General features: G+C 41.9%; 1 protein-coding gene across 3 annotated transcripts in view; it reads left to right on the forward strand.

The window, feature by feature from the left end:
• Positions 1-27,200, forward strand: part of LAMB1 (laminin subunit beta 1) — an 86,492-nt gene that overhangs the window by 17,743 nt on the left and 41,549 nt on the right. For all 3 annotated transcript variants that reach the window (XM_064374493.1, XM_021673211.2, XM_021673212.2), the window contains exons 8-13: positions 4,875-5,077; positions 7,401-7,521; positions 10,135-10,323; positions 10,587-10,766; positions 10,904-11,016; positions 13,279-13,358. In XM_064374493.1, the coding sequence (XP_064230563.1) occupies positions 4,875-5,077; positions 7,401-7,521; positions 10,135-10,323; positions 10,587-10,766; positions 10,904-11,016; positions 13,279-13,358 (886 nt within the window). The remainder of the gene's footprint in view (positions 1-4,874; positions 5,078-7,400; positions 7,522-10,134; positions 10,324-10,586; positions 10,767-10,903; positions 11,017-13,278; positions 13,359-27,200) is intronic.

Below are 27,200 nucleotides of genomic sequence, written 5' to 3' on the forward strand. Positions count from 1 at the left end.
CCTGCCTCAGCCTCCCGAGAAGCTGAGATTACCGGTGGCTGCCACTACGCCCAGCTAGTTGTTTGTATTTTTAGTAGAGATGGGGTTTCACCATGTTGGCCAGGCTGGTCTCGAACTCCTGACCTCAGGTGATTTACCCGCCTGGGCCTTCCAAAGTGCTGGGATTACAGGTGTGAGCCACCATGCCCAGTCCAAATAAAAGTTTTGATGGTAAACAGCAACCATGGAATAAGTCTTACTTGGAATTTAAATATTCAGTACTAAATCTACCTTCATTTTCCTTCTTTCTCTGCATTACCTGACCAGAGGGTGTTGAAATTAGCAATAATTACTCTTCACTGATAGGGAATACATTTACATCTGATATAAGAGGTACATATAATACATCTGATATAAGATTTGTAAGTTATCAAGTAATTATGTTGATCATAATACCTTATTTATTGCTCAGTATATTAATTAGGGCATATATTGGGCTTTTGTATCAAAGCGTCCCCCCAAATCTAGTTGTTCAAACAAGGTGAAAGCGTCTTTCTCTCTTATGAAACCCACCAAAGGGTTTTCTACAGAAGAAATGTAGCACAACTGCCATAATTAAGCTTACCAGATAAAATACAGGATGATGCCTAGTTACATTTGCAGATAAATAATTTTTTTTTTAGTGCAACTATATCCCATGTAATATTTGTGACTAGTAAAAATGTGTCCCATGCAATATTTGTGGTTGGTATAACAATGTCCCATGTGATATTTGGGACACACTTGATGCTAAAAAATGATTGTTTATTTGCAATTCAAATTTAACTGTGTGTCCTTTACATTAATTTGTTAAATCTGGCAGCCCTAGTTATAAGGCCACCCGTGTTTCCAGGTTTATTCACATGGTTAGAGTTAGACTCCACCACCATGTCCTCAACTTGGGAGAAGAGGAAGATGAGGCAAGCAAATTCCATTTAAAGATGAGATGTGGCCGGGCATGGAGGCTTACTCCCAGCACTTTGGGAAGCTGAGGCAGGCAGATCACTTGCAGTCAGGAGTTTAAGACTAGCCTGGCCAACATGGTGAAACCCTGTCTCTACTAAAAATATAAAAATTAGCTGGGCGTGGTGGGGTGCGCCTATAATCCCAGCTACTCAGGAGGCTGAGGCACAAGAATCTCTTCAACCCAGGAAGTAGAGATTGCAGTAAGCCGAGATCGTGCTACTGCATGATCAACAGAGCAAGACTCTGTCACCAAAAAAAAATAAAAAGAGATGTAGAAACTGCACACATCACTTCTGCTCACATCTCATTGGCCAGAGTTAGTCACATGGCTGTACTGTAGGAGACACTGGGAAACATCTCTAGGTGGTCATGTGCTCTGCTAACACTCTTGGCTAGGGCTCTTACTGTCCAAGGAAGAAGGGAAGAAAGAATACTCAAGAGAAATCAGAAGTCTGCCATGCTCAATATACTCAGTAAGATGAGGGTTACATTTCCATTTAGTAGAAGAATAAGCTGAGACTTAGAGGGTTGGATGTTATTACATAAGGTGATATGGCTATTAAATGGTAGACAGATCTTCAATCCGTTTGTGACGGTGCTCAGTTCAGAGCTCTTTACCACGTTCAACAACTGCTCTTACTACACCATTACATTTTAATCTTCTTGGGAGGCATGTATGGTAATTAAAAGAATGGGCTGGCTTGGTGTGTTGGCTCACACCTGTAATCCCAGCACTGTGGGAGGCCAAGGGGGCAGATCACAAGCTCAGGAGTTCGAGACCAACCTGACCAATATGATGAAACACCATCTCTACTAAAAATAGAAAAATTTGCCAGGCATGGTGGCGCACATTTGTAATCTCAGCTTCTCAGGAGGCTGAGGCAGAAGAATCTCTTGAACCCAGGAGGCGGAGGTGGTCGTGAGCTAAGATCGCACCATTGCACTTCAGCCCGGGTGACAGAGTAAGACTCTGTCTCCGAAAAAAAGGAATGTGCTTTGGAGTCACACAGATCTGGATTTAAATGTGTTCATAAATCATAAATGTGTTCAGTAAATCAAAGCTGTGGCTACAGTTGTTGCTGTTGATGTTACTGTTGCCATCAGCTGTGGTTTGGGTTTTGCACAGGACTAGTCCCAAATGTTGGAATGAAAGGTGAGACTGCCTCTCCTGCTTCTGAGGTGCAACCGGTTTAGTAGAGGTGGGGCTGATTCTTGCTGATCCTCTCCAGCTGCACAAGGCCCTATTTTTAACCAAGGCCCCAAGGAACTTCCAAGCTTGAAGCATGGAAGAGTGGAGTGGAAGAAGTCCAGGGAATATTGCCAGAAAACTGCTGCTTCCCCATTTAAATTAATTTTGCATGTGGCCTAGGCTGTCTCTGTTCTGTAATTTACGCATTCATTCTGTCGTAAAACAAATATTTAATAGATGTGTCCAGCTCTGCACTAATTTTTGAGTGAGCCATGAGGCCTTTCCTCCATGTCTCAGAATGCAGTTGTGAAAAATGTCCACATGGGCTCTGGGACAGACACCTCCTGAGTCCTTAAAAGGACTTACCATCTGCTCCCTTTTAGGTGAAATTTGTGGGACTTGGGGGATGTATTGTCTTTATAATTTTGGTTCTTTTGTCTTTTGTTGTTAAATGGCATCAGAAAATCTTTTTCTGTATGGTGGAAGCATGCATGTTAGCTGATCAGGCTTTTGATTTACTTTGTAATCAAAGGAGCAATATCTCTTTAGTTGTCTCTATTGTTGAGACCTCTGAGACTCACTTCAAAAGTGATTTAGCTCTTAGAATAGCAGTCAAGAGGACGCTCGCTTGTTAAATAGGGCGGGGAGGGGTGGGAGACCATATTTGCTCTACTGAGGGTTTCCACAAAGGTCAGTTCAAGGGTTTCTAAATACTCCAGCTACTCTTCAAGTTTGTTGTTTAGCCTCTCGTCAATAGGCACTTGTGCTCATTTTGTGCAGGAGGAAATGTTGGCATTTATAACTGCCATTCAGCTGGGGAGTACCACGGTTTCTCTGTTTGGTTTTTGATTTTTACAAAGAACCTAAGTTTAACACATGGATTTTCCCTTTCTACCCACAGCCATTTCTATAGCTTCATTGTAAGCTATGCATATATTAAAAGCATTTGAAATTGTATCTGGGCTTTGAAAGTATCTGATGCACTGGGCTACTACCCTGTTGTCTTATGTTATAAATTATAAGAATTCATAGACATAAATGACAGTAAAGAGCCATTTCAGGCTACAGAGCTTGAGAGCACAGATGGATGAATCAATCTCTGGGGATCCAATTCAGCATGAACAACTTAGTAACTCGTGAAAACCCTGTGGAGGAGGTTGAATAGCTCTTGTTTTGTCTGGTTACTATCACATGTAATTGGTAGCCCAGCTTTTATAATAAGCATAAGTCTGCAGACCTAGGAAGAAGAGGGAAAGATAAAATTGATTTACAAGTAGGCCAGGCGTGGTGGCTCACACCTGTAATCCCAGCACTTTGGGAGGCTGAGGCAGGCGCATCACAAGATCAGGAGATCAAGACTGTCCAGGTTAACACAGTGAAACCCCATCTCTACTAAAAATGCAAAAATTAGCTGGGTGCAGTGATACACGCTGGTCTCAGCTACATGGGAGGCTGAGGCAAGAGAATCGCTTGAACCTGAGAGGTGGAGGTTGCCGTGAGCCGAGATTGCGCCACTGCACTCCAGCTTGGGTGACAGAATGACACTCCATCTCAAAAAAAAAAAAAAAAAAATTGATTTACAAGTACACTTGTATTTGAGAAAAAATAATTTGCCCCACACCCTAACACTAAGCTTCCTTATGCTTATGTCACTATATAATATTGAAAAATGTGGAAATGCTTTGTAAAACTGGGATGAAAAGTTGTGCACCAAAGTGTTGCTTAAAAACTTGAAATATTCTCTCCTTGGCTTGTAGTTATGCTATAGCGTTAACACTATTTTGGTAACTTGGATGTCATTTAAGTGGTGGGAAATTTCAAGTAGTATTTTCCCTTCCAAAAATAGAAACAAGAATGTTTCTAACTAATAATAACAATGAGAATTGGAGTGCTTTGATAAATTTTTTCCCACCTGAATGGAATTTTCTGATGTTGAGACTGACAGTAATTGCTGTGGGAAGCAGATGGCATTGTGCTGCTTCAGATTACTGTGTGCCTGCGGGTTCCAGCAGTCATGTAGCTGGATTCTTTTTTTTTTTTTTTTTTTTTTTATTAAGATGGAGTCCAGCTCTCTTGTCCAGGCTACAGTGCAGTGGCATGATCTTGGCTCACAACAACCTCTGCCTCCCTGGTTCAAGCGATTCTCCTGCCTCAGCCTCCAGAGTAACTGGGATTATAGGGCAGCTGCCTCCTTATAATTTCTCCACTTTCACACTTCTTCCTGAACCGCTGTTCTGCAAACAGACCCATCACAGAATAGATACTCTTTTTTTGTTGTTCAAGTGATTCTCCTGCCTCAACCTCTGGAGTAGCTGGGATTACAGGCACCCACCACCACACCTGGCTAATTTTTGTATTTTTGTAGAAATGGGGTTTTACCATGTTGGCCAGGCTGGTCTTGAACTACTGACCTCAAGTGATCCGCCTGCCTTGGCCTCCCAAATTGCCAGGATTACAGGCATGAACCACCACGCCCGGCTCACATTCTTCTTATACTGAAGAGAAGGTGGTAACCTTTCCTCTTTCCAGGTACTGTCGTATTATGTTAGGCTTCACTGTTGGAGTCATCTAGATCATACAAGCGGGGGAACTTAAGCTATTTTCATGTATCATGCCTTTTTGCATCTAAAAAGAAAGTATGCAAAAAAACAATTCTTGCTTGTCTGATGAGACTTTCCATCTTCTTGGTTGACCTTCATAGATCTATTAAAAATTACCAACTTGAGAATCAAGTTTGTGAAACTGCATACTTTGGGAGACAACCTTTTGGATTCCAGAATGGAAATCAGAGAAAAGTACTATTATGCAGTTTATGATATGGTGGTTCGAGGGAATTGCTTCTGCTATGGTCATGCCAGCGAATGTGCCCCTGTGGATGGATTCAGTGAAGAAGTGGACGGAATGGTATGTAAGCCCGCTGTGCACCTTTCTTCTTTATATGGCTGGTTCTAAAATGCAAAGGGAAGCTGGTCTTACCTTAAGCCTTTTACATTTTCCAGGGGTTTTAGTTTCACAGAGTTACATTTAGCCCTTTGCACCATACAGGTGGTTGATTGTTGATTTTCTCTTTGAAGAGTTTCTTGGACAAGGAGAGTGTACAGACTGCTCATTTTATAGATGATGAACTTTGGAATTTCTTGCTTCAGGCTGTTGCTAAAGTAGATAGATGTTTTAGTCAACAAGGATTAAAAAGTTGTCTAACAATTGAGTCCCCCTTTACATTAGAAAAGATTAAAAACTGCAATTATGCTAGAAGGCATAAGGAATCTCAACCCAAAGAAACTGATTGTGTGTGTGTGTGTGTATATGTGTTTTTGTTTTTTTTTTTGAGACAGAGTCTCACTCTGCTGCCCAGGCTAGAGTGCAGTGGTGTGATTTCAGCTCACTGCAACCTGTCTCCTGGATTCAAGCAATTCTCGTGCCTCAGCCTCCCAAGTGACTGGGACTACAGGCCTACACCACCATGCCCAGCTAATTTTTGTATTTTAAGTAGAGATGGAGTTTCACCATGTTGGCCAGGCTGATCTCGAACTCCTGACCTCAAGTGATCCACACACCTCGGCCTTCCAAAGTGCTGGGATTACAGGCGTGAGCCACTGCGCCTGGCCAAAACTGGAAAATTTTAACCCACACCCGTGGGGTATCATTTTAGGGATTAAATGGAGTTGGTGTCTTTCTTTCTTTTCCTCCTAATTTCATTCTTTTCCCACTTTTATGCCACATTTGCAGCTTATGTATGTTTTGAGATTTGGGATTTGGGTGATTTTCCAAATAGATAGATGTGTTTAAAGTATTCTGCTAGTTTCTAAGATAATTCTTACAGACCTAGCGTATTTTAAAGCCAGGTAAGACTTACGAGATCACCTAGACCAATTACTCGTAATAGAAGAGACCAAAGATTAAGTAATTTACTAGAGAGTCATAAGTAAATGAGCAGCAGGTGGGGGCTCAAGCCTCGCTCTCTTGACTCTGCCCTGGGGTTCCTTCCACTAAGCTGTGGCCTCCCCTCATGAAGGCTGTGCCTTGCTTACGTGTTGTTGCATTTTCAAAGATTGTTAGTCCTTTTCAGAGAAGGTACAGGATTGAGGCATTCAGCCCTTTAAAAACTTCTGTCTTCCCTTTACTCCAATTAGAACTTTTGTTGCATAACAGAAGTTGAATTTTTGACAGAGCCTAAAGGGGAAGGAGGTGTTTCTCTAATCTTATTGGTCCATCTTTCAGAGAAAGCTATGTAGATTACATTCCCTTTACAGCATAACAAATCAGCTGTGTGGCTCACGTCCTGTTACTTTCATGGGCCTCGCAGTATGTGCTGTTTATTCAGACACAGCAGGGTCCTATGGTATGTGCTTTGGAACTGGTTTTCAGTTTATGTAAAACCACCTGGTGATAACAGGACTCGAGTCTTCTGCTCACTGCATTCCCACCAAGGTGGGTTCAGGAGGGACCTGTCTGTCCTGTTCTTGAATTCCATTCTGTAGAAACTCTTGTTAAGGTGAAATGCTCATATACATGCATATTTAGTGGACCAAAAGGCCATAATTCGTTTATCATTTATATGCCTCAAGGGTGGTAAGTGTGCCTTACGGTGACACAAGGCAAAATAGTATATCATGGGCCCTTCGTCAAGCAAATTATTACGTATCTTTTTTGAGATTTTGTATTTCCTTACATAAAAGGAAAAAGTAAATGTAAATGTGGTAAGTTGTTAATTTTAAAAATATTACTGTCATTGAAAGAAAAATTTAAGTGCTATGCCTGAAGTAAAAAAAAAAAACTAAAGTTAACAAAAACCTTTTAAAAGAAATGGTTATCTGGCTTAGTGGTGAATCATGCAGTAATGTAAATTGATTTCTAGGTGGTTTGTATACATTTAGTTCTACATTATAACTTTTGTAGATTTCTATTACAATAGGTTTTTTAAACCTCAACCAATTTTTTTTTTAATCTTAAGTAACTAATTTGGTTCATCTGCATTCTTTTCATAGATAATAAAATATTTCTTGTGCATTTACTGTGTAATAGGAATCATTTTAGAGATAGGGCATGTAACAGTCACCAAGACAGACAGAACTCATTGGAGGGAGGGAGAAAATAAAAACAGCCCTTCTCTGTGGTGAGCTAGAGATTAGAATGAAAAAGGATTTTAAACTTAGAACTGATATGGAGCGATGTGGCTATTCATGCATCTCTTCATTTACTCTCTCCTCTTTTTATGACTTTCAAGGTTCATGGACACTGCATGTGCAGGCATAACACCAAGGGCTTAAACTGTGAGCTCTGCATGGATTTCCACCATGATTTACCTTGGAGACCCGCTGAAGGCCGAAACAGCAACGCCTGTAAAAGTAAGTCTCTGTTGTTGAAGGGGCTTTTTAAATCCACTCAGGCTCTAGTATCCACTTCCTAATTAGATGTCCTATAACAGTGTACTGTTTTGCAGAGGGAAGAAAAGTTACTGTGTTTTTTCCAGCGTCACCCTGATACTCCTAGACAACCAACAATATCCATTCAGTTAACTTAATAAATTAGTATTTACTGAGCAACCCCTACGTGTTTGGCACTGACCTGAGTAGTTTGGCAGCTACAGTAGAATACTAAGGTACTGTCCTTGACATTGTACCTGGTTTTTTTTTTTTCTTTGGAAACGGAGTCTCGCTCTGTTGCCTAGGCTGAAACGCAGTGGCATGATCGGCTCATTGCATCCTCTGCCTCCTGGGTTCAAGAGATGCTTCTGGAGTAGCTGAGATTACAGGCATGCACCACCATGCCTGGCTAATTTTTTTTTTTTTTTTTTTTTTTTTGTATTTTTAGTAGAGATGGGGTTTCACTGTGTTGGTCAGGCTGATCTTGAACTTCTGACCTTAAGTGATCCAACCGCCTTGACCTCCCAAATTGCTGGGATTACAGGCATGAGCCACTGTACCGGCCTTTGTTTGTACCTGTTTTTAAGGCAAAATGACCATGAGAGAAAACAAAGAAAAATACGGCGTGATAGCTGATGAAAGTCTGAGTTATGAAGTAGCGTTTTTGTACTGGTTTCTATGCGAGTCCAGCTGCGGCTTCTGGCATACCTCCTTCCATCCATCCCAGGGGTTTTCTCTGGGTGGAGAAGTAGCCGGAAACACCACTGCCCCTCCTCACTCCACACACAGCGATTGTGATACATGTCCTCCCCTTGAAGAGCAGCTCTGCCTCTGCCCCCACTGAGAAGGACTATTCTAGAAGTTGAGAATAGTCCTTGAGAGAGAGCTGGAGTGGTCAAGACTTTATTCTTAGGTAGAACCCAGATGTTGGCCCTTGACAGATACTTAATTTGGGTTAGGTAAGAAGGAAGGAAGGAAGGAAAAAAACAAACTGGAAAGAAGGGGGCATGGTGGCTTATGCCTATAATCCCAGCACTTTGGGGAGCCAAGGCAGGTGGGTCACCTGAGGTCAGGAGTTCGAGACCAGCCTAACATGGAGAAGTCCCGTCTCTACTAAAAATACAAAAATTAGTTGGGCATAGTGGTGCATGCCTATAATCCCAGCTACTCAGGAGGCTAGGGCAAGAGAATCACTTGAACCCGAAAGGCAGAGGTTGCAGTGAGCCGAAATCGTGCAATTGCACTCCAGCCTGGGCAATAAGAGCCAAACTCAGTCTAAAAAAAAGAAAAGCAAAGAAAAATGGAAAGAAAGAAGGAAGAGGAAACAAGAGGAAGGAAAAGGAAAAGAGAGGGAGGAAGGTGGGAGGGAGTTTAGGTAACAACAACAGCATGAAGCACAAGGCTAAAAACACGTCCTTAAAACCATCACCGAGTCCATGCTGGGAAGGATTATTCCAAGGTTTAATTCAACCCACGTGTGGAGAGCAGGACTCTGTTGGGCACCAAGGATGCGAGCGGACCCGACACAGTCCCTCTTCTGCAGGCTGTTGTGTTTCGGGGGAGACAGGCAAAGTGGGAGGCCGGAGTGCGGAGCCCCAGGAGGGCCAGGCTGAGTCAAGCTTCCCCGTGCAAACACAAGAATGGGATTGTGAAGCCTGAGAGTGAGATGATTAAAGCTGTGTGGCGCCAAGATGACTGCCGAATGGGCTAGCAGAGGGAAGTGCTGTGAGCAAGGATTCCAGCTAGCACTGTTAAACTGACCTTCCTTCTTACTGTGGTCTGGCCTGGTGTGGTGGTGGGAATATGGAAATACGGAAGAGGGAATCCACCCTTCAAACCTCATGGTCCTCGAAGCAGGGGGCCTGTGGACAGGCTTTCCTAGCAGCACATCACCAGGAAGCTCCTTTGCTGCAGTGTCCTCCCATCCTGTCCCACCCCGAGAGGGACCAGAGGAACCCTCAGTGGGATGGCAGCCATCCTCTGTCATTTGCTTCCAAAGGGACTTTCTCTTAGAGGTTGACATTTGTCATAGCCCATTCTCTTCCACAGAGGTCAGATGGCTGTTGATTTTATGAAATTCACATTTTTGAGGTTTCTGATCTACTTTAGGTTTAAACAGTGTCATCGGCCAGGCACGGTTGCTCACGCCTGTAATCCAGCACTTTGGGAGGCCAAGGCAGGAGGATCACAAGGTCAGGAGTTCGAGATCATCCTGGCCAACACGATGAAACCCCGTCTCTACTAAAAATACAAAAATTAGCTGGGTGTGGTGGCTGGCACCTATAGTCCCAGCTACTTGGGAGGCTGAGGCGTGAGAATTGCTTGAACCCGAAGGCGGAGGTTGCAGTGAGCCAAGATCATGCCATTGCACTCCAGCCTGGCGACAGAGCGAAATTCTATCTAAAGAAAAAACAAAAACAAAAAAATAGTATCATCAGTGGATGTGTCCTTTTTCCCCAGGAGTTGGGCTTGTTGACTGCCATTTTGTCTGAACTTAATCCCTGGTTTCCTAAGTGATCTTCTTTCCTGCCACCCCCATCCTCCATTGGTCCATAGATTTAAAAGGCTTTTCTTGATGTTGCTCTTGTCATGCAGAGTGTAACTGCAATGAACATTCCAGCTCATGTCACTTCGACATGGCCGTTTACCTGGCCACGGGGAACGTGAGCGGAGGCGTGTGTGATGACTGTCAGCACAACACCGTGGGGCGCAGCTGTGAGCAGTGCAAGCCGTTTTACTACCAGCACCCCGAGAGGGACGTCCGAGATCCTAATTTCTGTGAACGTATGTTGGAAAATGTCACTATGTGGGACCTACTCCAGATTGCCTTCCAAACTGAATAGTTTGTATTCTCAGAGCTTGTAGGGTGAGCAGCAAAACTGGCACTGTTATTTTAATTGCAGTTGAAGATGCTGGGAGTGGAATTTACTTGGTAGTTGTGGAGCCTTTAGTCTACTTCTGTGAGGGATGAAGGGAATATATGTATTTATACAGAGATACATTGAGATTCCTGCTGCTTTTAACCTGGTGCTTTGCATTCTTCTCAGGATGTACGTGTGACCCGGCTGGCTCTCAAAATGAGGGCATTTGTGACAGCTATACTGATTTTTCTACTGGTCTCATTGCTGGTCAGTGTCGGTGTAAATTACATGTGGAAGGAGAACGTTGTGATGTTTGCAAAGAAGGCTTCTATGATTTAAGTGCTGAAGATCCATTTGGTTGTAAATGTAAGTCTGTCTGCTAAAAAGTTTGGGAGTTTTCCTGTGTTTGGAATTCCCATTTTACTTTGTAATTCTAAAGCCAGACTAGTATTTGAAACTCACATGGTTTGTGTTTTCTCCAATTCATTTTGTCTTTAATACAGCTTGTGCTTGCAATCCTCTGGGAACAATTCCTGGAGGGAATCCTTGTGATTCTGAGACAGGTCACTGCTACTGCAAGCGTCTGGTGATGGGACAGCATTGTGACCAGTGCCTGGTAGGTAAATCCTCATTACATGGGGTAGGTAGTTTGTAAGGATGACGTGTTTTAATAGAGAAGGCTTTCCGCCATTGTAGAGTCTACCGTCACCCTCACCTGTACGTGTTAAAAGACACGAGTAGACAGTTCAGACACTAGGAATGACTAATGGTTAATTTGACAAGATGTTCACCATCACTCTTAGAAGCATAAGGTAAAGCCACAATAAAATACTACCTTTATAGACACAGTTAACACAAGTTTTTAAAAATGGGAATGCTTACTGTTAGTGAGAACATCATGAGGTACTAGTCATTCTTGGCTGCTGATGGGAATCCAGATTGGTTTGTACTTTTCCGGAAAGCATGATGGAGATATGTATCAGTAGCCTGTAGAAATGTGCATATGCTTTGACCTGGTAATCCCACTTCTGGGAATCTATTCTAATGATATGATCAGGAAATTGGACAAAGATTTATTCACCAGAAGACTCATTTCATCTTTTATTAATCATAGCAAAAGACTTGGAAACAAGAGTGGGAAAATATTTAAGTAAGTGTGGGGACTTCTGTGCAGCGTAATATTTGGTTGCCACTGAAAATGACAATAGCATCAGGAAATGCTCATGCATTTAAAAAAAAAAAAAACCCACAGGTTGTGAATAGTATCTTGATTATGTAGGAAAAAGAATTAATCAAGGAAAACAAAATCTGGAAGGAAATATACCAGAAAGTTCACTATAATAATTCTGAGTAGGATAATTATGAGAGTAGTTTTTAAAAATCTGTATTTGTAATAACATTTTTATATTGCTTTTTCATTTAGGGAGGATTCACTGACCACAAATTATGACCATTAAATCTATAAATTCTATTTTTTTTTTGGAGACAGAGTCTTACTCTGTCGCCAGGCGCCAAGCTGGAGTGCAGTGGCACAATCTCGGCTCACTGCAACCTCTGCCTCCCAGGTTCAAGCAATTCTCCTGCCTCAGCCTCCCGAGTAGCTGGGACTACAGGCACACACCACCATGCCCAGCTAATTTTTGTATTTTTAGTAGAGACATGGTTTCACCATGTTGGCCAGGATGGTCTTGATCTCTTGACCTCATGATCCACCCGCCTTGGCCTCCTAAAGTGCTGGGATTACAGGCTTGAGCCACCGCGCCCGGCCTAATAAATTCTTAAAGGAGATTTCTGGAAGTCTAATTTAAATTGATGAGCCTGGTTGGGTTGTGGTGGCTAATGATTGTAGTCCCAGTGCTTTGAGTGGCTGAGGCAGGAGGATTGCTTGAGGCCAGGAGCTTGAGACCAGCCTGGGCAACATAGCAAAACCCCATTTCTAAAACTTTTTAAAATCATAAATAAAATAGGCCAAGCACAGGGGCTCACGCCTGTAATCTCAGCACTTTGGGAGGCTGAGGCAGGTGGATTGCTTGAGATCAAGAGTTCAAGACCAGCCTGGCCAACATGGTGAAACCCTGTCTCTACTAAAAATAAATAAATAAATAAACAATACAAAAATTAGCTGGATGTGATGGTGCATGCCTGTAATCCCAGCTACTCAGGAGGCCGAGGCAGGAAAATTGCTTGAACCCAGAGAGAGTAGAGGTTGCAGTGAGCCAGGATTGTGCCACTGCACTCCAGACTGGGTGACAAAGCAAGACTTCGTCTCAAAAAAGTAAATAAACAAAATAAATTGGTGAACCTGTTTTTATATATTCGTTTTTGAGGTGCACAGAGCTCGTTTTCCCTATATACTTACTGTTCCATTTCTCTTTATTTCCGTCTCTAGTGCTCTGAAGACTTGATTTCCTCACTGCTCAGTTGTAAGAATAGTCATAGTTGTATGCTATATTTCCACGTAGATAAATCCGTGGAGGGCTTTCTGTATGGGATTTATGACAGACTGAGCTGAGGGCAAAGTTAAAGGCCTGCCAAATACTTGCCATAATTCTCTTACAGCCAGAGTCATTCTGATAAAGAAAATTGGTATTTTCACTGCTTGCTCTTATTAGTTGTTGGATGGAGGTTATCTGTAGGGCAGAGCAGCTGGTCTGTGGCCTGGCATGATCAGGTGATTGTGTACAACTCTCTGACTCCAGTGGCCTGCAGCTCAGATTTCTTCATTTCAGAATACTCCTTCCTTGTGTTGGCTTTCTGCTTTCATGGTGAAAATCAGCATTTGGTGGAAGAGCCAAAACATGCTTTAACTTGTTTCTTGCTGAGTCTATTGTTTAATTACAGAAACCTCCCTTTACATGTTGAATGTTTTGTTCTGCAGCCAGAGCACTGGGGCTTAAGCAATGATTTGGATGGATGTCGACCATGTGACTGTGACCTTGGGGGAGCGTTAAACGATAGGTAAGTGGAGCGCCACATATGCTCTTGTACTCAGTCCTCCAGGAAAGTCGTGACTTCTAGAAATGAGTGACGTTCAGTTGTTTCTCAAAAAGATATGCAAAGTTTTTTTTTTGTTTTTTGTTTGTTTGTTTGTTTTGAGACGGAGTCCTGCTCTGTAGCCCAGGCAAGAGTGCAGTGGCACAATCTCGGGTCACTGCAACCTCCACCTCCAGGGTGCTGGTTCAAGCAATTCTTCTGCCTCAGCCTCCCAAGTAGCTGGGATTATAAGCACATGCCACCGTGCCCAACTAATTGTTGTATTTTTCGTAGAGACAGGGTTTCACCATGTTGGCCAGGCTGGTCTCAAACTCCTGACCTCGCGATCCACCTGCCTTGGCCTCCCACAGTGTTGGGTTTATAGGTGTGAGCCACCATGCCCAGCCCTGCAAAGTATTTTTTTGTATGTCTTGATGAATGTGTGTAGGTATCTCCATGGACTGGCTTCCCAATGATGGAACTGCTAAGTCAAAGTACGTATGTATTTTTCATTTTAATAGAGAATATTAGGTTGTTCCAGCCATACTGAGCTAGTTTATTTTCCTATCAGTTACAAAAGTACCTTTTCCCTCATCCACAGCAGCAGTTGGTATCAACCATTTTATTTTTCAACAATCTAAAAACATAGAAAATGGACTCCTGTTTTGATTTGTGTAATGTTTTCATTTTCTTTCTTTTTTATTTTGCAACTTGCAAGCCCATTAATGAAAATTACATAAAATAATGTTTAGCTACTTAAATATGCTACTATTCCTGAATAAATGAAACATAAGGCTCCACCAGAGCTATCAGAACACACGTTTGGCAAGATGTTAAATCTGTCGGAGTTTAATTAACCACCTTAGAGTCAAAGAGAATGTTGATCTCTGTTCCTGGCTCAGAGTCAGAACATCTGGAACAGATAGTGTAAGTGACTGCTGAGAGAAAAGACAGATGTTTCCCTGTGGCCTTGAGTCTTCTCAGAGAGAACATGCTGAATTCATTGAGCAAGCTTCATGTACTCAAAAACGGACTTTCTTACCCAATTATTTCCCAACACCATAGTAGTCTCCTGGGAAAGAACGAGGTTTTCAGCAGCAAGAACATGTTCTGTTTGTCCTCTTTATTTGGGTTTATTCTGTTGCAGGTCATACCATAGACTCAGTACAGCATGTAGCGTCTGAAATCCAGTGCGAATTTCTGTTCTTAGAAAACGTCCAGAGAGGAGGGAGCTAGCATAATTCCATAAAAGCAGGGAAGACAGACAGAATGCTCTCTGCTTACGGAATCATTTTTCTGACTTTCCTTTGTGACTCCCAGAACACATGTTGAATCATTCAGTAATTGATTCCTCAATTCAAAGCTGTCATCACTCCTAAAGTCTTTCTTGATGAGATGAAAGTGGCATATGCAATTGCGAAATTATGTCATAAACTCAGGAATGTCCTATGGTCCTTAACCCTAAGTGATTTTTGTTTCTACACCACCTTCCACTTTTTCTCTGTTCCACACGCACTTCCTGTCTGTCTCCACCCACGCACAGGCCCTGGCCTGCCCTCTAATCTCTCCTGCAAAAATTTATAAAAACCAGAATGTATTCATCAAGGGAGTTTAAGAGGCAAAATTAGTAAAGATTTTTCGAGCAGGTAATCGTCTGATCTTTCTAGCATGATTGATGGGATGCCCTATCTTTGAGAATCATTGGGGGAGGGGAAAAAAAGAACCTTCAAAGATGCCTTCTAGTCTGGTGACTCTAGAGCGTTTTATGGTGATACTTCTCAAAAACGGTTTTCCCTCGAGGAATTTCCCTAGGCACCCCGTAGGCAGGGTCTCCTGAAGCACTGATTCTACTGGGAGAGGTCATAGATGCCACTTGGGAAATATTTGCTGGATGATTTGTTTGTTGCAGTCACTCATAAGACATCTTTTACCTGATAGTATTTCTTTGCTTTGCTTTGGATATGTAGTAGGTATTACATAAATGCTGATGAGTAGAAGAATTTAAGAAATAAAAGATTTCTAAGATGTTAAAAACTAGGTATGTACTCCTTAGGAGAGGCAATCTCTAAATGTGATCCCAGGCGCTCCTTAGTTACTTTGGTGAGGGACAGAATTCAGCATAAAAATCACTGGAAGAGGTAAAAGCTTTCAGATGTTTTGTACAGTGAGCTGAATGGATTTTTGGTAGTACAACATAAGTTTAATAATCCATGTCTATTATGTTGACAACCAGTCTGCACTTTGGAATAATTAAGTGACAGGGCACAGTGGCGCACGCCTGTAATCCCAGCACTTGGGAGGCCAAAAGGCGGGCAGATCACCTGAGGTTAGGAGTTTGAGAACTGCATGGCCAACATGGTGAAACTCCATCTCTACTAAAAATACAGAAATTATCCAGGCATGGTGGTGGCTACTTGTAATCTCAGCTCTTTGGGAGGCTGAGGCAGGGAGAATCACCTGAAGCCGGAAGGCGGAGGTTGCAGTGAGCCCAGATCGTGCCATTGCACTTCAGCTTAGGTGACAGAGCAACTCGGTCTCAAAAAAATTTAAAAAAGTAAGACCTAATTAAGTTAAATAATGTAACTGAGGCCAAGTTAATGAAGTTTTGCCTAGTAGATTACCTGTTTTATTGAATAGAAAAGAATTGGCAATGGTTGCTAGGTAAATGCTACTTGTAAATGTTTAATAACATTGAAAAATATAAACTTTTTTTTTCTTTTTTTAATCTTCCATCAGAGATTTGTCCTCACTGGAGAAAAATATAAACATTTTTACAGCATCCTTCAAAATTATTTTAACAATGAAATGTAGAGCTTTCATATCAGGTTTGAAGTACAAGTTGTTTTTTTTTTTTCTTTGAGACGAAGTCTTTCTTTGTCACCCAGTGTCGTGATCTCAACCCACTGCAACCTCCGCTTCCTGGGTTCAAGTGATTCTCCCACCTCCGCCTCACAAGTAGCTGGGACTACAGGTGCCAGCCACCATTCCTGGCTAATTTTCATATTTTTAATAGAGATGAGGTTTCACCATGTTGGTCAGGCTGGTCTTGAACTCCTTACCTCAAGTGATCTGCTCTCCCCAACCTCCCAAAATGCTGGGATTATAGGTGCGAGCCTCCACACCTGGCCCCACCTCTTTTTTGAACTTCCTTGCTGAAGCCTGAACTGTCCCCTCCTCGATGCATTACTTCTGCATCTCTTTAAGCATGTACTTTGTTCTTACAGTTGTAGTAAAAAGGTCTCTTTGGACAGGGATTATGTCATGTTGGTTTTTGCATCTCACTTGGCACCCAACACGGTGGACCTGGCAGGTACTCAATAAATGAGGGACTAAAACTTATTGTACTTTGACAGCAGAGCAGAAGTTAATATTTTTATCAGTGTATTGAATGACTATGGGATATATCTAACCCTTTGTTAATTATAATCATGCACTGCATAATAACATTTCATTCAAGGATGGACCACACATATAATGGTGGTCCCATAAGATGCTATATTTTTACTGCAACTTTTCTACATTTTAATATGGCTGAATATGCAAATTTTTGCCATTGTGTTACGATTGCCTATGGTATTCAATACAGTAATATGTAGTACAGGTTTGTAGCCTAGGAGCAATAGGCTATACTGTACAGCCTGGGTGTGTAGTAGGCTATACCACCTAGGTTTGTGTAAGCACACTCTATGATGATCACACAACAACAAAATTGTCTAAAGACAGATTTCTCAGAACATATCTCCATCATTAAGTGGCATGTGACTGTACTGTGATACAACAGGATTATAGAACATAGGTCCTACCGAATGGAAAGTGTCCTAGTTGGGGATGGGGAGGAATTAGACCCTGAGAGAATGAATGGTGTGGACTGAACACTGTGGTTGGTTATTAGGAATGATGCTTTTTATCCTTTAATATTTTTCTGCCTAATTCCTTAGTGACAGAGAAGGTGTAAAGCTCTATTTTCCCTATTCATCACCATTTAATTGAAATGGAGTTTTTAAATGTTGCCAATTTGTATATTTATTATAAATCTGTTTGTTTTTAGAAATAATCTTGACCTTCACCCATTGAGAGAACATAGGGCCTGTGTTAGTTTTCTGTTGCTGCCATAACGAATACCATAATTTAGTTGTTTAAAACAACATAAGTTTATTATTTTCCAGTTCTGTATGTCAAATACAGTCTCGTAGACCCCAATCACGATGTTGGTAGGGCTGCATTGTTTTCTGAAGGTTCTGAAGGAGAATGTGTTTCCAGCTCATTTGGGTTGTTGGCAGGATTCAGCTCCTCGCAGCCGTAGGCTGAGGTTCCTCTTCTCTTGCTGGCTGTCGTCTAAGGGCCATTCTTGGCCTCTAGAGCCTGCCCACATTCCTTGACTCATGGCCCCTCTCTCCATGTTCAGAGCCAGCACTGACTCAAATCCTTCTCATGTCACAGCTCCCTGACCCACTTACTTCTCTGCCGGCCTCTCCCACATTTAGGAATTCATGTGATTAGATTGGGCCCACCCAGATATGCCAATAATCTCTCCATCTCAAGGTCCTAACCCTTAATCACATCTGCAAAGTGCCTTTTGCCATATGAGGTAACATCCCACAGATAACAGGGATGAGGACGTGGACATCTTTGGGTGCCATTATTCTGCCTCATGCAGGGCCTTATTTATTTTATGCCCTTATTCTCCTTTACTGATTTAATGAATTGAATCTCTAGTTTACTGGGAAATTTGTAGAAAATACATAAAAATGTAAACTGTACCATTTCTATCAGATGTGGTTTTTACTTGAAGACAGGAGAGAATAATTATATGTAATAAATCGTTGGTCTCGCTGTGAAGAAGCTAGGATTTGAGCTTGAGTTTTGAAAGCTGAGTGAGATTTGAAAGGTATGATATATATATATATTATTATTGTTGTACTTAAGGTTCTGGGGAACATGTGTAGATCGTGCAGGATTGTTGCATAGGTACACGCATGGCAATGTGGTTTGCTCCCTCCATCCCCCCAACACCTATATCTGGCATTTCTCCCCATATTATCTCTCCCCAACCTCCCCAACCCCGGCTGTCCCTCCCCTAGTCCCCCACAACAGACCCCAGTGTGTGATGCTCCCATTCCTGTGTCCATGTGTTCTCATTGTTCAACACCAACCTATGAATGAGAACATGCGGTGTTTGATTTTCTGTTCTTGTGTCAGTTTGCTAAGAATGACAGTTTCCAGATTCATCCATGTCCCTACAAAGGACACAAATTCATTCTTTTTTATGGCTGCATAGTATTCCATGCTGTATATGTGCCACATTTTCCTTGTCCAGTCTATCATTGATGGGTATTTGGTGTGGTTCCAAGTCTTTGCTATTATAAACGGTGCCACGGTGAACATACATATGCATGTGTGTTTATAATAGAATGATTTATAATCCCTTGGATATATACCCAGTAATGGCATTTCTGGGTCAATTGGAATTTCTGTTTCTAGGTCCTTGAGGAATTGCCACACTGTCTTTCACAATGGTTGAACTAATTTACACTCCCACCGACAGTGTAAAAGTGTTCCTATTTCTCCAAATCCTCTCCAGCATCTGTTGTCTCTAGATTTTTTTAATGATTGCCATTCTAACTGGCATGAGATGGTATCTCAGCATGGTTTTGATTTGCATTTCTCTAATGATCAGTGATAATGAGCATTTTTTCACGTTTGTTGGCCTCATCTATGTCTTCTTTTGAAAAGTGTCTGCTCATGTCCTTCATCCACTTTTGAATGGGTTTGTTTTTTTCTTGCAAATCTGTTTTAGTTCTTTGTAGATTCTGGATTAAATTAGCCCTTTATCAGACAGGTAGATTGCAAAAATTTTTTCCCATTCTATTGGTTACCAGTTCACTCTAATGATTGTTTCTTTTGCTGTACAGAAGCTCTGGAGTTTAATTAGATCCCATTTGTCTATTTTGGCTTTTGTTGCCAATGCTTTTGGTGTTTTAGTCATGAAGTCCTTGCCTATGCCTATGTCCTGAATGGTTTTGCCTAGGTTTTTCTTCTAGGGTTTTTACAGTGTTAGGTCTTATATTTAAATCTTTAATCCATCTGGAGTTAATTTTAGTGTAAGGTGTCAGGAAGGGGTCCAGTTTCTGTTTCCTGCACATGCTAGCCAGTTATCCCAACATCATTTATTAAACAGGGAATCATTTCCCCTTGCTTGTTTTGTCAGGTTTGTCAAAGATCAGATGGTTGTAGATGTGTGGCATTGCCTCCGAGGCCTCTGTTCTGTTCCATTGGTCTGTATCTCTGTTTTGGTACCAGTACCATGCTGTTTTGATTACTGTTGCCTTGTAGTATAGTTTGAAGTCAGGTAGCATGATGCCTCCAGCTTTGTTCTTTTTGCTTAGGATTGACTTGGCTATGTGGGCTCTCTTTTGGTTCCATATGAAGTTTAAAGTGTTTTTTTCCAGTTCTGTTAAAGAGGATCATAGGTAGCTTGATTGGGATAGCGTTGAATCTATAAATTACTTTGGGCACTATGGCCATTTTCACGATATTGAGTCTTCCTATCCATGAGCATGGAATGTTTTTCCATCTGTTTGTGTCCTCTCTTATTTCCTTAAGCAGTGGTTCGTAGTTCTCCTTGAAGAGGTCCTTTACATCCTTTGTTAGTTGTATTCCTAGGTATTTTATTCAATTTGTAGCAATTGTGAGTGGGACTTTGCTCTTGATTTGGCTCTCTTTAAGTCTGTTATTCGTGTATAGGAATGCTTGTGATTTCTGCACATTGATTTTGTATCCTAAGACTTTGCTGAAGTTGCTTATCAGTTTCAGGAGATTTTGGGCTGAGACGATGGGGTCTTCTAAATATACAAGCATGTCATCTGCAAATAGAGACAATTTGACTTCCTAACTTTCCTAATTGGATACCCTTTATTTCTTTTTCTTGCCTGATGACTCTGGCTAGAACTTCCAATACTATATTGAATAGGAAGGGTGAGAGAGGGCATCCTTGTCTAGTGCCAGATTTCAAAGGGAATGCTTCCAGTTTTTGCCCACTCAGTATGATATTGGCTGTGACTTTGTCATAAATACCTTTTATTGTTTTGAGATACATTCCATTGATAACTGGCTTATTGAGAGTTTTTAGCATAAAGGGCTGTTGAATTTTGTTGAAGGCCTTCTCTGCATCTATTGAGATAATCATGTGGTTTTTGTCTTTAGTTCTGTTTATGTGGTGAATTACGTTTATAGATTTGCTAGCCTTGCATCCCTGGGATGAAGCCTACTTAATCATGATGTGTAAGCTTTTTGATGTACTGTTGCAATCGGTTTGCCAGTATTTTATTGAATATTTTTGCATCTATGTTCATCATGGATATTGGCCTGAAGTTTCCTTTTTCGGTTGAGTCTCTGCCGGGTTTTGGTATTAGGATGATGTTGGTCTCATAAAATGATTTGGGAAGGATTCCCTCTTTTTGTATTGTTTGGAATAGTTTCAGAAGGAGTGGTACCAGCTCCTGTTTGTATGTCTGGTAGAATTCGGCTATGAACCCACCTGGACCTGGGCTTTTTTTGGTTGGTAGGCTATTAATTGCTGCCTCAACTTCAGCCCTTGTTATTGGTCTATTCAGGGTTTCAACTTCTTCCTTGGTTTAGGCTTGGGAGGGTGCAAGTGTCCAGAAATTTATCCATTTCTTCCAGGTTTACCAGTTTATGTGCAGAGTTGTTTGTCGCAGTCTCTGATGGTATTTTGTATTTCCGTGGAATCGGTGGTGATATCCCCTTTATCATTTTTTATTGCATCTATTTTCTTCTCTCTTTTCTTGTTTATTAATCTGGCTATTGGTCTATTTTGCTGATGTTTTCAAAACACCAGCTCCTGAATGTATTGATTTTTTGAAGGGTTTTTTGTGTCTCAATCTTCAGTTCTTCTCAGATCTTAGTTATTTCTTGTCTTCTGCTAGCTTTTGAGTTGTTTTTTGATCTTGCTCCCCTGGCTCTTTCAATTTTGATGATAGGGTGTCAATTTTAGATCTTTCCTTGCTTCTCATGTGGGCATTTATTGCTATAAATTTCCCTCTAGACACTGCTTTAAATGTGTTCCAGAGATTCTGGTACGTTGTGACTTCGTTCTCGTTGGTTTCAAAGAACATCTTTCTTTCTGCCTTAATTTCAGTGTTTATCCAGTCAACATTCAACAGCCAGTTGTTCAGTTTCCACAAAGTTATGTGGTTCTGAGTTTCTTAATCCTGAGTTCTAATTTGATTGCACTGTGGTCTGAGAGATTGCTTGTTACCAATTCCGTTGAGTGATTTATTTCCAATTATGTGGTCAATTTTAGAGTAGGTGTGATGTGGTGCTGAGAAGAATATATATTCTGTGAATTTGGGGTGAAGAGTTCTGTAAATGTCTATTAGGTTTGCTTGGTCTGAACCTGAGTTCAAGTCCTGGATGTCCTTGTTAATTTTCTGTCTCGTTGATCTGTCTAATAGTGACAGTGGAGTGTTAAAGTCTCCCAATATTATTGTGTGGGAGTCTAAGTCTCTTTGTAGGTCTTTAAGAACTACCTTTATGTATCTGGGTGCTCCTGTATTGAGAGCATACATACTGAGGATCATTAGCTCTTCTAGTTGCATTGATCCTCTTACCATTATGTAATGCCCTTCTTTGTCTCTTTTGATCTTTGTTGATTTAAAGTTTATTTTATCAGAGACTAGGATTGCAATGCCTGTTTTTTGTTTGTTTGTTTGTTTTTTGGGTTTTTTTTGTTTTTGCTCTCCATTTGCTTGGTAAATCTTCCTCCATCCCTTTATTTTGAGCTATGTGTGTCCTTGCACGTGAGATGGGTTTCCTGAATACAGCACACTGATGGGTTTTGACTTTATATCCAATTTGCCAGTCTATGTTTTTTGATCGGCGCATTTGGCCCATTTACATTTAAGGTTAATATTGTTATGTGTGAATTTGATCCTGCCATTTTGATGCTAGCTGGATGTTTTTCCCATTAGTTGACACAGTTTCTTCATTGTGTCAATGGTCTTTACCATTTGGTATGTTTTTGGAGTGGCTGGTACTGGTTGTTCCTTTCTATGTTTAGTGCTTCTTTCAGGAGGTTTTGTAATGCAGGCCTGGTGGTGACGAAATCTCTCAGCAATTGCTTGTTCGTCAAGGATTTTATTTCTCCTTCACTTATGAAGCTTAGTTTGGCTGGATATGAAATTCTAGGTTGAAAGTTCCTTTCTTTAATGATGTTGAATATTGGCCTCCACTCTCTTCTGGCTGGTAGAGTTTCTGCCAAGAGATCCACTGTGAGTCTGATGGGCTTCCCTTTGTGGGTAACCCAACCTTTCTCTCTGGCTGCGCTTAGCATTTTTTCCTTCATTTCGACCCTGGTGAATCTGACCATCGTGTGCCTTGGGGTTGCTCTTCTTGAGGAATATCTTTATGGTGTTCTCTGTATTTCCTGGACTTGGATATTGGCCTGCCTTGCTAGGTTGGGGAAGTTCTCCTGGATAATATCCTGAAGAGTGTTTTCCAGCTTGGATTCATTCTGTCCGTCACATTCAGGTACACCTATCAAGCACAGATTAGGTCTTTTCATATAATCCCATATTTCTTGGAAGCTTTGTTCATTTCTTTTCACTCTTTTTTCTCTAATATTGCCTTCTCATTTTATTTCATTGAGTTATCTTCAATCTCTGATATCCTTTCTTCTGCTTGATTGATTCAGCTATTGAAACTTGTGTATGCTTCACGAAGTTCTCGTGTTGTGTTTTTCAGCTCCATCAACTCATTTATATTCTTCTCTAAGCTGTTTATTCTTGTTAGCATTTTGTCAAACCTTTTCTCAAGGTTCTTAGTTTCTTTGCACTAGGTTAGAACATTTTCTTTTAGCTCAGAGAAGTTTGTTATTACCCACCTCTGAAGCCTGTTTCTGTCAATTCATCAGACTCATTCTCCATCCAGCTTTGTCCCCTTGCTGGTGAGGAGTTGTGATCTCTTGGAGGAGGAGAGGTGTTCTGGGTTTTGGTATTTTCATCCTTTTTGCACTGGTTTCTTCCCATCTTTGTGGATTTATCTACCTGTGGTCTTTGTAGTTGGTGACTTTTGGATGGGTTCTCTGAGTGGACCTCCTTTTCGTTGATGTTGAAGCTATTTCCTTCTGTTTTTTAGTTTTCCTTCTAACAGTCAGGACCCTCTGCTGCAGGACTGCTGGAGGTCCACTCTAGACCCTGCTTGCCTGGAGATCACCTGCAGCAGCTGCAGAACAGTAAGGGTTGCTGCTGGTTTCTTCTGTTATCTTCATCCCAGAAGGGTACCCGCCAGATGTCAGCCTGAGCTCTCCTTTATGAGGTGTCTCTTTGGATATATGGGGGTTGGGGAGCTGCTTGAGGAGACAGTCTGTCCCTTATAGGAGCTCAAGTGCTGAGCTGGGAGCTCCGTTGTTCCATGCAGAGCTGCTGGGCAGGTACATTTAAGTCTGCTGCAGTGGAACTCATAACCACCTTTTTACCCAGGTGCTCTGTCCTGGGACTTTATTTATAAGTTTCTGACATGCTGCTGCCTTTTTTCAGAGATGCTCTGCCCAGCAAGGAGGTAGTCTAGTCACAGTCTGCCAGCAGAGGTATTGCTGAGCTGCCGTGGGCTCTGCCCAGCTGCTGGGTGAACTTCCTTGTGGTTTTGTTTACAGCAGTATAGTTAGAACTGCCTCAGTAATGGCTGATTGCCTCAGTAATGGTGGACTGCCTCAGTAAAGGCGTATTGCTTCGGTAGTGGTGGAAGTTCTAGAGGCTGGAAGTCTGAGATCAGGGTGCCACCATGGTGAGGTTTATGTGAAGTACCTCTTCCAGGTTGGAATTGCTAACTTCTCCTTGTATCCTCACCTGCCTGATTGATAGTACCCCATTGGAAAACTTAAAAGTTGTTTCAAAAGCAAAACTTGCTGCTCCAGTGGCTGTATACACACCTTCCACAGCAGTAATCAGGTCTGTGCAGGCTGGGATTCAGCAGGCTGTAGTCGCAGCTACTCAGGAGGCTGAGGCAGGAGAATCACTTGAACCCAGGAGGTGGAGGTTGCAGTGACTGAAAGGTGTGATTGGCAAGCAGGGGAGGGCCTCCTAGCTAGGAAGGAAGAGATGGGTAAAGGCATAGAGATGAGAATGGCTGTGGCAAGGTGGAGATCTGGCCTGATCTTGACCATCTCTGCTCACATTCCTCCATTACCCTCTTTGTTCCTGTCATTCCTGTCCTCTCTCTGCCTGTCAATTCCTCTCCAGACTTTAAGGATGCCTCTTTCATGATGCCTCCCTCAGTCTCCTCAATCAGATGAATCGTATCTTCTTCTCCCATGGTGCTTTGCTTGTAGCTCTATTAATGCATAAGTTCTTCCTGCATTTTGATTTGTTGCGTTGGTTAATTGCTTTAATTCTTATCACCGGTTAGACAGTAAGTTCTTGAGGACAGAGACTATTTTTTTTCTGTTTCTCTTTCTGCATATCATTTAGCCAGAAATAATAGACTTGCTGAGGAAGTAAGGAATCATTCAGAACAAAGTTCACAATGGACTCAACTGTGAGGCTACCTGCACTGGGAAGCAAGGCTGCCAGTGCCAATATTTGCTCAGTAAATATTTGCTGAAAAGTATGAGGAGTGCGGCTCATTGGAAAGCAAAGAGTTGGCACCAGAAAGAGAGGCCGTTTTCAGGGGCTGGGTTATGGAGGCTGCAGAAAGCCAGGCAGAGGAATCATGACTTGAAATTGTAAGAAACAATTGTGGGTTTTTGTGAAACAGTGAAAGCAATGCTGTGGGAAGATTGGTTGGCCCGTGGTAGACAGGATGGATTGGGCAGAGGAGGGAGAAGAGTTTGAGAGGTCGGTTAGGAGATTGTTAGAGTAACAGGTGTGGGATGATGACATCCTGGACTGAGGCAGTGGCAGTGACAACGAGAGAAAACTGCTAAGTTGAGAAACATTTTGAAGTAAGACTTGAATATTGGGATAAAGGAAATAGAAGGTGATGTCTCACCTTCACCATGAGAAGAATTTTAAATCTACTGGCAGAAGTAGCAGAGCTGAGGATAAGAAGTCAGTGTGGGAGGAGGTGATGATCTGTTTGGGACAAGATGAATTAGAGATGACAGGTGGCCAGTCCATGGAAATGTCCCATTGATGGCTGGAAATAGAGAAGCAGAGCACAGCCGGCTACTGGGCGCTGAGAGCTGTTAGGGTGAGGGCCGTCTGCCTAGGAAAGCCATGAGAATGAGTTCACTGAAGGAGCCAGTGTTAAATTGGAGCCATGCCTATCAGTCATGACAATTGAAGCCTGTGGATAGAGACATGTGATTGACAGGGCCACTGTTAAGGGAATTCCTTTCACATGATCGGGTCTCATGGAGCTGTTCCTTGTTTAGAACTGTTGGCAGACAGAGGCAGCACCGGGAAGCTGCTGGCATCTTTGTCCTCACCTTCATTTGCTCATTTTTTAATGGTTGTGTCTGAAGGGCTAGTTGTTTTCTTCTTTGGTGGTTCATGTTTTGGATATTTCTTGTCTCAGTAAACATCTGGGGAAGAAAGAATTTTCTTTTGTCCATATGATGTAATGTCTGATGCCTAAATTTCTGAAAATAGCTTTTGTTCACGGACTATGCCAAAAGAAGGCTAGGCCCTAATTGGAACAAGCTTTCCTCTCCTGGGAATTGGCTATGTAGGATAACAGATAACAACATGACATATAGAAAGAGGACTTCAGCTATACCGTGGCAGGTTGGGACTTTTTTTTTCTTTTCTTTTCTTTTCTTTTTTTTTTTTTTTTTTTGAGAGAAAATCTTGCTCTGTCACCCAGGCTGGAGTGCAATGGCATGATCTCGGCTCACTGCAACCTCCGCCTCCCAGGTTCAAGCGATTCTCCTGTCTCAGCCTCCCAAGTAACTGGGATTATAGGTGCATCTCCCACACCTGGCTAATTTTTTTCTATTTTTAGTAGAGACGGGGTTTCACTATGTTGGCCAGGCTGGTCTTGAACTCCTGACCTCCAGTGATCCACCCACCTTGGCCTCCCAGAGTGCGGGGATTACCGTGTGAGCCACCGCGCACCCAGCCTCGAGACATTTTTAGTAAGCCTGTGAGTGCAAAGTCTTCCTTTGAGTTGCAACTTGCCTTAGGTACCTTGTTTAAAACTTTAGGATGAGAAAAAAAGGGAAAAAAAAAGGAACCTTGAGAATGCGTTTAAAGTAACAGTTCCAAACCACAGTTCACCTTTAAATGAAGTAAAAATGGATACATGTAATTTGAGTTTTATTTTGTATACAAAATTATACTAAGGAAAAAAGGACATAAGCTGAGAACAGAATAAATATATTATAGCTTATCCAGACACCTTTATTACCTACAGTGGTAATGATTAAATTTTTTAAGGTTTATTTACATTAAATTCCTTATTTTTCTTTTATTTCATGCATTTCTTATATTTAGTATAGCATAGCCAATGGAAAGGGGGGAGAGAGACAAAAGATGCAGAAGTAAAAATCACAGAATTTGGTTCCTGATGCAGTGTGAAGAGAGAATCTAGAGAAGAACTTGTACACTTCTGACTTGGTTGACTGAGCAGGTGGTAGTGCCTTCACCCTGATAGAGAATATGGGAGGGAGCGAGGGCTTCTGTCTTAGATCCACTGGTTCCGGATGCCTCTGGGACAGCCAAGCTGGAGATGTCCTTCAGGGAGCTGGATATTCGAGCCTGAATCTCAGGAAATAAGCAAAAGATGCAAGATGCCAAAGCAGGAAAGTTTGGGATGTCTACAGAAAACCTCCACATGATGTTTTCTCGTCCGGAGAGGGCAAGGGAGGTA

Source organism: Aotus nancymaae, unplaced genomic scaffold (genome assembly GCF_030222135.1).
Source record: "Aotus nancymaae isolate 86718 unplaced genomic scaffold, 86718_ANA_hifiasm-v0.15.2.pri h1tg000002l, whole genome shotgun sequence".
In the NCBI taxonomy this organism is placed as follows: domain Eukaryota; kingdom Metazoa; phylum Chordata; class Mammalia; order Primates; family Aotidae; genus Aotus; species Aotus nancymaae.